The 13,800-nt window shown below is 41.4% G+C and overlaps 1 protein-coding gene across 1 annotated transcript in view; it reads right to left on the reverse strand.

Annotated features, from left to right (window-relative positions):
- The window catches only part of LOC146798440 (galectin-6-like), a 309,853-nt gene that overhangs the window by 73,788 nt on the left and 222,265 nt on the right, over positions 1-13,800 (reverse strand). The window contains exons 3-6 of the mRNA XM_085625709.1: positions 12,282-12,477; positions 10,716-10,835; positions 7,732-7,782; positions 4,034-4,078 (exon numbers count right to left, since the gene is read on the reverse strand). Of these exons, the coding sequence (XP_085481835.1) occupies positions 4,034-4,078; positions 7,732-7,782; positions 10,716-10,835; positions 12,282-12,477 (412 nt within the window). The remainder of the gene's footprint in view (positions 1-4,033; positions 4,079-7,731; positions 7,783-10,715; positions 10,836-12,281; positions 12,478-13,800) is intronic.

The raw sequence follows: 13,800 nt of genomic DNA on the forward strand, positions 1-13,800 counted from the left end.
CTCCGGACAATCAAAGGAGAATGGGTGCAGACACTCACAGACTGTCATGTGCTATTGCAACAAGCAGGGTGGTTGGGGGTCGTAGGTTTTGTGCCAGGAAGCACTGCGCCTCTGGAACTGGGTAAATGCTCAGGGTATTTCCCTGATCATCCAGCACCTTGCAAGAGCTTTAAAGGCCAGGGCATAAAAACTCAGCTGATGTTGCTCAGCAAATCACGAATGGTGGTTACACTCAGAAGTGGCCAAAGGCATCTTCAAACAATGGGGAGAACCCTGGCTTGAGCTATTAACCACCGCAGAGAATGTGCAGTTTCAAAAAATGTGTGCTTTGGAGTTCCCAAGGCAGTTTTCCAGCAGAGAAGCCTTTCACCAACATTGGGGATTGGAACTCTTGCATGCCTTTCTGCCCTTCCCCACCTGCCCAGAGTACTAAAGAAGTTTTCATGGAAAGGCCCAAGTCATCCAGGGGCTCCCAGACTGAGCGAGGAAACTGTGGTACCCGGAACTTCTGGCCATGAGCATATGTCCTCCAGTGCCGCTGCCCTTAACTTAAGGGAGAACACCCTGTCGCAACAACAGGGCCGAGTCTTGCACCCAGGCCTGCACAATCTACACCTACATGCATGGAAGCATGCATTAAGCAGCGGCAGTTGACATATTTTGCTGTTCCTCCTCTTAGCAGCCAGGCATCCATCAACCAAATCGATTTGTGCATGACCCTGGGAGAAGGTTGTTGACTGGTGTTCTTCCGGAAACAAGCACCCCCTGAATGCGTAGTTACTGGATGTTCTTCTGTTCTGTTTGTCATTGGCCCAGCAAGGCCTTGCTGGGGCATCAGTTAAAGGATACCTCTGGGCCCTTTTGGCCTTGTTATGTTTACCTGACCAGCCATCCCCCACCAAGTCTCCTGATGTGATGTGTTTTTTGAAGGGGCTAGGCCATATGTCCCGCCAACTCCATCTGTCATGCTGCAGTGGGGCCTTCATTTGGTATTCCCCTACTTAATGTGCACTCCCTTCGAGCCAATGCATAGTTGTTCTCTTTACCTTCTTACCATCAAGACAGCGTTCCTCAACATCACAACATCGGTCAGGTGAGTGAGCAACTCCAGGCTTTGTCCATGGTCCCCCATATACACCTTTCTTCCCAGACAAATCAGTCCTCCGGACAAAAGCTGCATTCCTGCGCAAGATAGTGATGCCTTCCCACATAGGGCAATCAATCATGTTGCCAGCATTCTATGCACTGCCTCATCCCTCAAAAAAGGAAGAACTTCTTTATCTCCTTGATCTTCAACAGGCACTTAACTTCTATGTGGATGGGACCGGACACTACCAACAGGATGATAACATTTTCGTTTGTTTCTCCAAGGCTAATAAAGACAAAGTGCTGTCAAGGAGGGCCATCTCAAGATGGCTTGTGCTATGCATCAGGTCTGCCATGAGCTAGCTGAGAAGCAGCCCCCAGAAGGCTCCACTGGAGCAAAGGCTGCTAACAGTGCACGCGCTGTGTGCCAGTCTTTGACATTTGCCAGGCTGCTATGTGGGCATCCCTTAAAACATTCATGAAGCATTACTGCCTGCATAGCCAAGTCCGGAGGGATGGGCACTTCTCCCCATTTGTCCTGCAGGATTTTTTGGTTGGAGCCATTCCACAGACCCACCACCAGAGGAGGTGTACTGCTTTGGTATCTATTTACAGATTGAGGAATCTGCGGATAGAAGTCTCTATTACAAGAACAATGTACTTTCCTTTGGTAACACCTTTTCTGGTAGAGACTGTATCTGACCTGATCCACCCTACTCCTCATTCAGTGGAATGGACTCACAAAGTCCTTTAATAAGCTGCCAAAACTAAAAGATCAGCACACTGCACTATCAGATTGCCATGACTCAGCATTGGAGGGTGCATACAAAGATAAAAACAAGAAACTAAAGTCATTGTATGGATGTGGGCCACGGCATCACATCTGAGGTGGGACAGAGCTGATGCTAAGAAGCACAATGGCACCTACCAACGTACAAGGGAATCGCTGTAAAGTTTACAGATCTAGTTTGGTGCCTGGCGAAATTCAAAAGCAAAGGATCTGAAGTGAGATAGAGTCTCTACCAGAAAAGGCATTACCAAATGTAAATAACTTGTTCTTCTTGTCCCTGTTCTTGTATCTGTAACCGAATGTTACTTTTTCCAATTCTAGAGCCCGTGGCATCCTGTTGCCTTCCAATGTCTCCTCAGGTCTTTACATACCCCTAGTGCTCTAATTTTCTTATTTTCTGTGTATGTCTATCCTTTCATCTGCCCATCACTCTTTGAGACACATTTGGCATTACGAGCTATTGACCGTCTCAAAGCTTGAACCCGGAGAACTAGAAGGTAAGACAGTTTGCACGAGAACATAAGCATGCCCAATAGCTCATAATTACACACTGCAAATTGGGTAAGCAGGCCACCTGCGGTTGCAGCTATGCTATAATTTCAGTGCTGGAAAAAAAGTTACAATACCACACACATGCTGAGATGCAAGTGGCATGCCTAGCTCTTTGGAATTGACAATTTTGCAACATAAAAGATTGAAGTTACAGAAAGATAAACACAGTTAGCAATTCAGATGCAAGAACCAGAATAATATATTAAGCTTGTTCCCCTTTGGGTGGAATCTCAGGAGCATTCTATTATAATCTTTAAACGAGCTGTATCAACAGTGAATGTATGATATATACAACAAAATTATTAATTGCAATATATGTTACCTCTCAAAAAAGGTAACTCAAAATCTACTTCTCGCACAATCACCATAATCAAATTGCTTTAATGCTATCCTTAACAAAAAATGTATTCCTAAAAAAAAGTTATTTGTGACTAATGCTTCGGAAAGAAAAATATTCCAATGACTCAGGGGAAGATGCACAGGGGTCGAGTGCTCATAAGTGCCCTGAACTAGTAAGTCAGAGGGTTTGTGAATGATGAAACCCTTTTACCAATGTGCTAAACATATATAGTGATCAGGAAATCATTTTCAAATCGCTAAATGTGTTTATAAATAGGTATCAAATGGGTATTTGGAAGGGGCATGTTTTGGGCATCCCTTGAAAATACTGATTTGTTACCCTTTGTATCCATGTTTTCCACCTGTCATATGGTCACAAAAAATTTAAAAGTTAAAAATTCATGCGTTGGGGTGGTAGCCCATTCCCAAAGGAAGGGGTCCCCTTGGGACCTCTCCTGTTTCGTGAAAATAAAAAAAGTTTGGTTGGGAGAATGTCCACGGGACCACTGCCAACCTTTAAATAAACTCTGAAAAAAAGTAAACTTTTTCTTTTTAATAATGGCACCATTTCCTTTAAGGAAAATGGGCTGCATTTAAAAAAAGGTTACTTTATTTAAAAGCGATTATCGGCATGGGGTCCTGCCGACCCTAGTGGACCACCATCCCTGTGAAGACTACCGATGGGAGTGAGTCTCAATTTAAGACCTACTCCTTCATGGATATAAATGAGGGGTGTGGGGCAGGAACTCACTCCAAATCCCAAGTTTGTGAACTGACCTAACTATACAAAGGATGGATTGCAAAACAATTTGGTGGTCACAACAACTCAGTGCGCATACTGCAACTGCTTTTTGAGCCATATTTTTAGCATATCTGGCCCTAAATTATTGCTCTTGTAAGTTCTAATTCCAGCTCCCCTAATCACACCAAAATGTGTGAGTGTGGGAAAAGTACTTTATCTCCCTGTGGCTAAGTTTCCTTATCAATCATAATGGAGAGCACACACAAAGAGGCTAAATGCCAGCATCCATGAGTAAATGCAAATCAGGACATTAACAGATCTTAATGTTGCATTTATGGCTTAAATATACCCTGTCTCAATAGTAGATCTAGTTAGCGTACATGTCCAGACATTAAGAGCCTAGCAACTAATCATGATGTTATACTATAGAAACATGGCATACAATTATTGCCCCTAGCAACAGTACCGGTGCCTACTGTAACAAATATAGGAAGCTCTTGAGTAATGGATATTGAGGTACTTACATTGCCAGACGCGATTCCGTATGGTGGCGGGTGGACACTGGGCATCTGAAACAGAAAAAATAGAGTTACAGTCTCATAAAAGTCAGTTAACATTGTACTGGCCAGAAAGACACTGTGGCATTCATTATTGAGCAAACACAGCCTGGAGTTGAAATGCTACTCTGTGATTGATAAGTGAAGGAGCAATGAAACAATTCATCTAGGAACCATGGCATTTAAAACATCCCTAGTTTTAATATAATCCATTTTTGGGACTGCTTCACTACTGCTAATAATCTCTTCTTCCAGAATCCTGACAGCTTGCTAGGGCTCCAACCCTTCAGATAAAAGAGGCTGTAACATACACTGTACATTCTGCATGGGTACTGATGGTGGTGTGGGGCATGGTCTGCCGCCACAGATGAAAATAATGGATCATGACCTTGAACAGAATAAAATCAGCTTTTTCATTTAATAACTGTAAACCATTATAGATAATGACCTTGATTATTACAGTTCATTGCCAATATTATGTTATTGGTAGCCATCACAGATAGCTCAAAGCTAGAGATAATCTGTGTTTTTTACTGCATACATTTAAGAAGTCATTCACTTAGTAATGCCCTTCGTTACTGACTGACAAGCAGAGATATTTTTCCTTTTTCCAGCTGATATCAGGACTGATGTTTCTGGTAATTATACATCTTGTCCCACCTGTGACGTTGTCTGAATGCATTACAAGTTATGGAAAAGGTTGTCCTACATTATCACTGACCATTAGCCATGGCTTCTGCTGGCCACCATGGCTATTCACCCTAGCTGTTGCTGACAATCAGAAATCTTTTCCCAAAGTATTGCTGACCATCAGAAATATGGTCCCCAATGATTGCTGGACAACGCTAACATTCCAGACTATAACAGTCTATCATATGCATTGCCTCCGTTTTAATGCTAACAGGTATAGTGGCCTTGGTTACTGATATCCATCACAAGTGTTGTTCCTGGTTATTGCTCCCTATCTCAAATATCACTCAATATTATTACTGCTGTTCAGATGTATATTTTTTCCTAATTGTTGCAGTCCATAAATTACTATGTCCTTCATTATTGCTTCTGGATCATGGGCCTCATTTAGTAAGCGTTTTAGCATTCGCAAATCCTCTCATTCAGTAAATCGGAGGGCTTGCTAACATAAAAAACATTCTTTTGAAATATACTAAGTTAATTTAACAATTTGGAAAAGTTTTTTCGAATCATTAAATGAGTTTGGGAAAGCATTGTGAATCAGTATTTAGAAAGGAGTTGTTAAAGGCGCCTCTTCCAAATACTGATTGTTTATAGTATGTATTACTGCTTTGCGACCGGAATTCGGACACAAAACATGAATATTTTACCACCAACTCAAACAAGGTGGTAACCCATTTGCAAATGCTTAAAGGGTCCCAAAAGCACCCCTTCCCCTTGGTGAATGTTCATTAAAACACTTATTAAGAGCAGGTAGTGGTCTAGTGGTCCACTGCCTATGCCTAAAATAAGTTTGTTAAACTTTTTTTTACATATATCCCATTTTCCTTTTAGGATAATAGGTTGTATTTAAAAAAATATGTATTTATTTAAAAGCAATCACAGACAAAGCAGTCTACTGACCCCAGCAGGCCACCATCTCTGAGATTGAAGACAATCATAGTGGGTCGCAATCTGCAACCTACATCATTGATATTAATGAGGTAGATCGAATTGTGACACACTACAATTCTGTATTTTGTGAACTGACCTATTAGTACTTAGGCCGGTTGGCAAAATACAAATACATTCTATAAATGTTAGTGCACAAATCACAACCATTTTTACCAAATGCTTTTTTAGTCGATGAGGCCTCTTGTTCCTTCTCATTTTTTAGCTTCATAGACTGTTTTAACCCGTTCTGTGCTCATGACGGAACCACTCCGCCATGAGCCACGGGCGCCGTGTGCTCATGACGGAGTGGTTCCGTCATGCTGCGGCCGTTGGCGGCCGCTCCGCCCACGCGGCGCTAATTCCCCGCTTGTGCGGGCGATTAGCGCAGTGGGCAGAGTCGTGACGGAACCACTCCGTCATGAGCACAGCTTGCCCGTGACTCATGACGGAGTGGTTCCGTCACGAGCACGGCGGCGCGGCACTGCCCCCAAACCCCCCCCAGCGCCGCGGCGGAATTCGTGCGCGGGGAAGGGGTTAAATGATTGAAGACCATGATAGAGACTGTTGCAATTTATTTTTGGCTTTGACAAATGTTTTTCCTTGCTATTCAATAAAAGCATTGACATCAAATATTATGACTATCACTTATAATATCCCTTTTTACTGCTGGCTATCACAAATATTGTCTTGATTCTGGACGATGATAACAACTGTTTGCGCTTACTATAAATGTGTGCTCGTCCCTGATGATTGTTGTCCCTTAGAAGCGTGTGCCTGGCTGCCTCTGATCATAGCTGGAAATGTAAAATATTGTCCATGTCCATTTATGAGGATCATAAATGTGTTCCCATGATTAATGTCTACTACAGAGATATTGTTTTGAATGTTATTGGCCATTGTTAACATTTTCTACGATTATTGCTGCCCATCTCTAAGGAATGTCCATAAATAGTATCAGCACACACTGACATGCTGGCCATCTCCCTTTCTGCTCCTCTGTCAAGATGCTCAAACTGATCGATTACAGTAACAGGTAAGAGGGCTGACTGGTTTGTATACATCTTCACTGACCTGTAGGCCATAGGCCAAATACTGGTAAGGCCAACTCAGCCTTTCCTTTTGAATAGAAAAACATGATATATTGTGGTAGGTATTAACATCAGTCATTATTATGATCATGTAGAACCAAGCCTGAGACATTATCCCTGCCCCTCACTGAGATATTTTCACTCATTAGTTTCAACCAGAAGGAATGTCTGCAGGCTTTAGTCTGACAATCACAAGACAGTGGTACAAGACATTGAAGATGATTCTTCCTGTACAGGAACATTTGACAGTGTCAACCAGGTGGTTGTCACTGTCACATATGGGTCAGAAACTAAACACTACAGAGACAAACAGTGGTGCTCATACATGGACAACACTGGATGGTATGAAGTCACATGCGTGATCATCAATGAACTACTAGCCATGCATCATGGTGTCATAGGTGGTTGTCAAATATGGGGTAGACACTGGGCGATGTGGAGACCCACATGTAAGCTCAGATGTGTTTCAGATTCTGGACATCCTGGGCACAAACATGATTATCATGTGTGGAGCAAACTCTGGGCCTAAGGTAGTAACAAACGGGTAAGCACATCTGTTTTTGAACAAAATAAAGACACACCGCGGTGACAAACTATATGTAGAAACGTGGGTTGCAGCAGTTGGAGTTAATGTTTCTCACTCTGAACGTACACTATGAGCTCTAAAAATATATACAGGAATGTGGGATATTTAATGGAATGAATGTGCCAGAGTGAAGAAGATGTGGCCAAAGATTTGTTATGGCTAGAAGGTACATGAACAACACAGTCAGGACCATTCCAGGGGTATACGTGAGATTGTGTGCCCAAGAGAATATGAAAGAGCAAAAAAACCTTTAAAGGGAATATAGCAGCTTGTAGAAACATTATGTTGACTCCCAGTGATTGGATAACGCAAATACTACAAAAGACGTGTATATTTTTAAATGTTACGCCCAAAGGAGATATACTCACGGATGGGGTTTGGCACCCATAGGGAGGTGGCGGAGGGTACACATTGGGCACCTGCAAATAAAAGACAACATATTGGCATTAGAGTAATTCTGCATGGTTACAAAGCTTAGGCTACCGTGGCCAGAGCTAAACTGAGCAAAGAGAGATTCCCTGACAGGCCTGCATTTCACATGCCAGGATTACCCAGTCCTGTTAGCTGATATCCTGATCTCCCAACCAATCAGTGCTCAACACGACTTTTGTGTTCTAATCAGATCATAGTCCCACCCACTCTTTCCCGTGTACAGAATTTGGAGATTTCCTTTACACTAAGAATGGGAAGGAAGATTACACAACAACATGAAAAGATGCAACTTATTAAAAAAATGAAGTATAAAGCACTTATATATTAACCCAACATCCACGCCTCCAAAATACACACATGTGGGAAGTATAATTAGTTACAGAAATGCAAAGAACATGCGGACTGACAGGGCAATCATAACGAAATGGATGTTTCATCTGCTGACATTGCATTAGCAGTGAGGTTTGATTAAACACACATTGTTTAATAAACTTTTATATTGCATTGTATGGTTGTTATATTTTAATGTTGTCATGTGGATTTCTTTTTTTATTTGGCCAGTTAGCAGCACATTTTCTGCATGTATTTCTGTGCGTTTGACCATTGTTCAATTAGTTTTATCTCCCATTCACTAAATTTGTTATCCAAGCAAAACCAATGAGCTAAGATATGTTGCTGGTGTGCTGTCAGTGCACTAAGAACAGCAATCCCATGAGACAGAGACAGATGAGGCAGACACACAAACAGAGACACTAAAGGTACACAAACAAGGGATGTGAGAAAATGATAAAGGTTTGTAAGGCCAACAGAAACATAGTAGGACTGGCCAATATACAGAAAAAAACATACAAGCAGTTTAGCAAGCCAGACTAACAGACATGATACAGGCAGGTAACATTGTCTGACTAAACCGAAACAAGGGGGGAATGGGAGGCTACCTCAGGGCATGCCCTCCAATAGAACTATACCAACAGAGTTTTCAAGAGGGAAATATGCTGCCACTCAGGCCGTTTCTGAGGAGAAGTATTCTCCTCTTCAATGAACAGAAATGAAGGTGGATGATTTTCCCGAAAAGGGGATATATGAGGGCCCGATTCACAGAACTAACTCAAGACAAAATCCTAAACTTACTACCATTTTGGTATTCACAGAAGGCACTTACTCATTTTGGTATTCACAGAAGGCACTTACTTATTTCGGTATTCACAGAAGTTAGGAGTCCTAACTTTAGGACTCCTAAATGCCTTCTGTGAATATCGAAAGTCTTAAAGTTAGGATATTTCTCAGTTTAGGAGTAGTAAAGTTAGGACTCTTAACTTTAGGACTCCTAAACTGAGAAAAATCCTAACTTTAAGACTTTCGGTATTCACAGAAGGCATTTAGGAGTTCTAAAGTTAGGACTCCTAACTTCTGTGAACACCGAAATAAGTAAGTGCCTTCTGTGAATACCAAAATGAGTAAGTTCTGTGAATCGGGCCCTGAGTGATTAAGAAATACTAGAGTATTCAGTTGGGTGTGTCCACAGCTTTTAAAGCACAACGTACAGCCTAAGTGATCTGATATAAGAGAGAGATGGTCCTGAACAATGATGTGTGATGCAATATGTCACAACAAATTGAGCCCGCCTTCCTAAGTGAAGCAGCACTCTTACTAAATGGGAGGAGCTGAGAAATGAAACATGCTCCGAGGCAGCCAACTGCAAACTTCCACTTCTGTTACTGAGAAAGCTCAGCTAACTATTCAGAACTTATTGACCTTGGAGACCACCGTGAGATTGGAATTGGCGGTCCGAAGGGCACACCTCGGATTAAAATGAAGGAACTTGTGCTGTAGAGAAACCCTTTACTGGGGCATACGTATTTGTACTTGTATGTGTTTTTTAAGTGTTAATTATCTAGGGATTATTGAATTAACATTTAAATTGTATTCATTTGTTTCATGAAATGTATGTGTGACCTGACAGCTATTTTGACTGAAAAGTAAATCTTTCAAACTTAGAAATAATAGGTTTAAGAGAGTGTGGCCATATGTCTACAATTATCAAAGAGATCCACCAGCTCTCTCTACAAGCCAGTCTGTCCCTTAAAATGGGCACTTTACCATTAAGGTTAGGTGGGAGCCCCTGTACATACATCTTGGAACTCGTAACGAGGGCCATAGATAGCGAACATAGGCGCATCAGTAGAATTTTCCCAAAAGGGGCATGAGTATCAGATATAAACCGGACAGGAAATGGAAAAACAAGTTCCCCAATGTAAAATGTTAAAGTGACCGCCTTCTAAATGGAGCAGAATTGCCCGAACTTAAATGTTTCTGAAAGCTAACTCGAAAGCACACAGCTATTGATCTGAACTAAGAAAACATTTCAAGTGGCTTATTTGATGGCGGTAATTAAAATAAAAGGATACATACTGATAGTATGACATGCATTGTTCTATTGAAACAGCTGCACAGCACAGAATAAAGGACTTACACAGGCGAGCACCAAGAAATGTCAAAAGAACTATAGAAATGTAAACATGCTTATGTATAAGACAAAATCAGACAAGATAATACATATGCAATGCAATACATTTGCAAAGAAAAATGTAACATTTCATCAAATCGACAATGAACTACAAGGACAGGGTTGCAGGCGGTGAAATGTTCAATAAATGTGGATGGTGGTATGTCATCACTATTTCAAGGTCAACAATCATGACCAACAAAACTATAACTTGCAACATTGCCTACCACTAAATTGGCAAGATAAGCATATTTACTGCTCTCAACTCATATGTACTTACCTTCTTGATATGGTGGTAGTCTGTGTAGATGATGAAATATTCAGTCCTACCTCATATCACATGAGATATGGTAACCACAGTCTATGTGGCACAAAGGCCAATCTATCTACTAAAGTTTATAGTTGTATACTCACAGACAGGCCAGTAAAGTTGATGCAGTTCACGGTTACATCCCCAGCAATGTCCAAGCTGTAGACAGTGTGCAGAGGAATGCGATGCTGGTACTCCAGGAAGTGCTGGCCATTGACAGACACCTAGTCAAAGAACAAAAAAGCTGCAGTTCCTTATCACTTTCAAAATCAGTGATTATTCACATTGAAAATAGTGAAAATTAGAAGACATGCGAGAGGTGAGTTATTTAAAAATACAGACTTAAAAATCCCGAAGGTTTTTGTTAGCTGTGGCTTAAAGTTGCATTTAACGACCCTAGATATTGTACTGGACTGTTTTACTTTTTAAATGTACGTCGAAAATTGTAAAACCTGTGTTCATAAAATGTAATGTAAGGGTTAGAACGGCAGCAGGAGCATTTTTTCTTCAAATGCAATAGATGGATGCAGTTTGCGCATTGGCAAGATTTTTAATGGGTTTAAACAATGCTACGCCTTTGATAAGGGAGTCATTATTGTTCGTAGATTTTGCAATGTTTTAATATTTCTATTTTTAAGGGTGGTGTAAATATTTATTTTATGGATTTGATGCTTGTAGTTTAAGGATGTGGTTCAGCTGCCAGATCTGCAGCCTCGAGAGCTGGAGATCCCCGTTCGAGTCTCGGTGGCGCCATGCAACATCCTGTGGTTCTATCAAATCATGCAATCTCTCAGGGTGATAAAATTGTTAAATAAATATGCTGCAAAAGTAAAAGGCAAAACTTTATGAAAATATAGTTCCACCAAAGTGTATGTTAACGCTATTTCAGCGGCGGGAAACTTATAAGATAAGAAGATGAGGAACAAGCATTGGCAAATGCAAGAAAATCTGCTACAGCCAATGGAGATGGAGGAAGGGTAAGTGGCACACACAGGAACCCAGAAAGAGAGGAGTCCCTTTTAAGTTTATATTAAAAAAAATTGATTTCTTAAGCACAGCGCAAGTGCTGAGCAGGCGATACCTAAAAAAGGGCCACACATGAAGACTGAGCTCTGCTCTAGAAATGCCCAGTTTCAATGGGCACAAGTAATACCTTTCTGTCTCAGTCCAGGGAATAAACGCACAGAGACTGATGCTCACTGAGCTTCTAATAGTGGATGTCTCCAGACAGAGATCAGGGAATGGGCTGAACTCAGTTTGGAAACCTCTTAAACTATCAAAGTAATCTCACCGGTACTGAATATTGATACAAACAATATTGTGGCATACTAATATCGAGGACAGAATACCATGCGACAAAATATCGAAAGGTAGGTGCAGATAGGGCAGTATAAATTTACTATTACCCATTCCACATCAAAAGACCTTGTAGATATATGTATCACATAGGTACATATATGTGGAGTTAGGTATAGAATATCTAGACGTACTTACCTATCAATACTTTATTTTAATATTTTGTCCTTGATATTCTGTCCCATCAATATTGTTGATTTGCTATTCATAGGGCAACCCCTCCCCAGTGATAGGCCAAAGGACAGTGTGAGACCATACCTCTCCTTCTGAGGAAGTGAAGGAATCTGTTATTAGAGAATAAATGGGTGCAGTACCTGGAAGCAGTGGTTCTTGACATTAACAATGACCTCGAAATACATCCCTCGCTGGAATGGCATGTACTGCTTCCTCTCCTCAGTGCCCCATTTACTGTGCTGCATTGTATTGCAAACCACAACCCCGCCTTCGTCAAATCTTGGGTTGAAGTGGAATGCAATATCACCATTGCTGCATGCAAAGTTAATGGAAAATCTGTAAATGAAAACAACAAAGGTAACATAATTAAAAGATATAAAACACGTGAATAGAGTATCATTTCATCATGACAAGCATTGTGCTATATGGTGGTGGTTTGTATAATGATGATGTTTGTTATCTGATTAAAAGTGTTGCTGAGTGCGAGGAAATGAACATAGAGTTGGACAACACAATCTTCCATCTATGAAGAAACCATTGCACTTCACATACATTAGCTTCTATTACTGCACCCTTACATATTCAAACTATGAGAGCCTCATTTATGGGATTTTGGCGAAGGGCAGTGCAGCAAGGCACCTTGCTGCACTGCCCTACGCCAAAGTAAAAGAGCAGAAATGCACAGTATTTAAGCAATACATTGAACTTCTGTCCTTTCTCCCTGCGCTGGTACCACTGGCAGCCTAGCGCCAACATAGGCCCACTTGCACCATGGTGCAATGGTGCATCCATTGCATGCAGGGTTGTTTTCATGCAGGGAGGGGCATCTTCCTGCACAAAAGCAATCCATAGAGGCGTTTTCCCCTTTCGATGTGCGCTGCAGAATGTATTGCACACATGGAAAAAAAAACGAGGAGAAATAACTCTTCGTTGCGTCTCACCTCGAGAGAAGATCAAATTTGGTGCTTCCCCAGCTTTACGTCACTTTGTAAATCTGGGGCAGCGTCAAATTCCATAGGTGTTTGGTGGGAAAATCTACCGCCATGCCCATGGAACGCCTCTCCGGCGCTGAGTAAGGCAGCACAACATTTTGCGCTGCCTCACCTTACTTGTGATTTAATAGGCCACTCAAAGCCACGCAAAATGAATATGCGTGGCTTTCTAATTATTGAAATGATAGCCGTGCATCACTCATGTATCACTTTATGTGGTGCAAAAGTGACGCAGGGCTCTCATAAATAAGTCCCCGAGTTCCCACTGAAGGCAGTAAATAATCTTGCCTCCAGCTTCAACACTTGCCCCTCTCTTTCCAGTCACCACCCTCCTTCCCTGCCTCACTGAGGGTACGCTTATCCTCAACAGCGCTCATGAACCCGGAAATGATCATCCATGCAGTAAAAGGAACACCTACGCACCTCCACTCACTACTCTTTCTACCGTGATTGTTGGGCTAAACTCTAACCCAGTGAATTTCAGTTTAAAAAACCCGGAGGAAATTTCTCGCTCTTCTTTCTCTTTCCTTATATTATTTTTCTTTCCTTGTACCTTTTCCGTCCCTGGTTCAGTATCCTTTGATAAACAGAATATGATAAGTGCTTTATGAGTATTATTGATAATATGCTAGAAACCGAATATATACGTTTGTACTATTTCTATTTT

This window comes from Triturus cristatus, chromosome 9 (assembly GCF_964204655.1).
Source record: "Triturus cristatus chromosome 9, aTriCri1.1, whole genome shotgun sequence".
Classification (NCBI taxonomy): domain Eukaryota; kingdom Metazoa; phylum Chordata; class Amphibia; order Caudata; family Salamandridae; genus Triturus; species Triturus cristatus.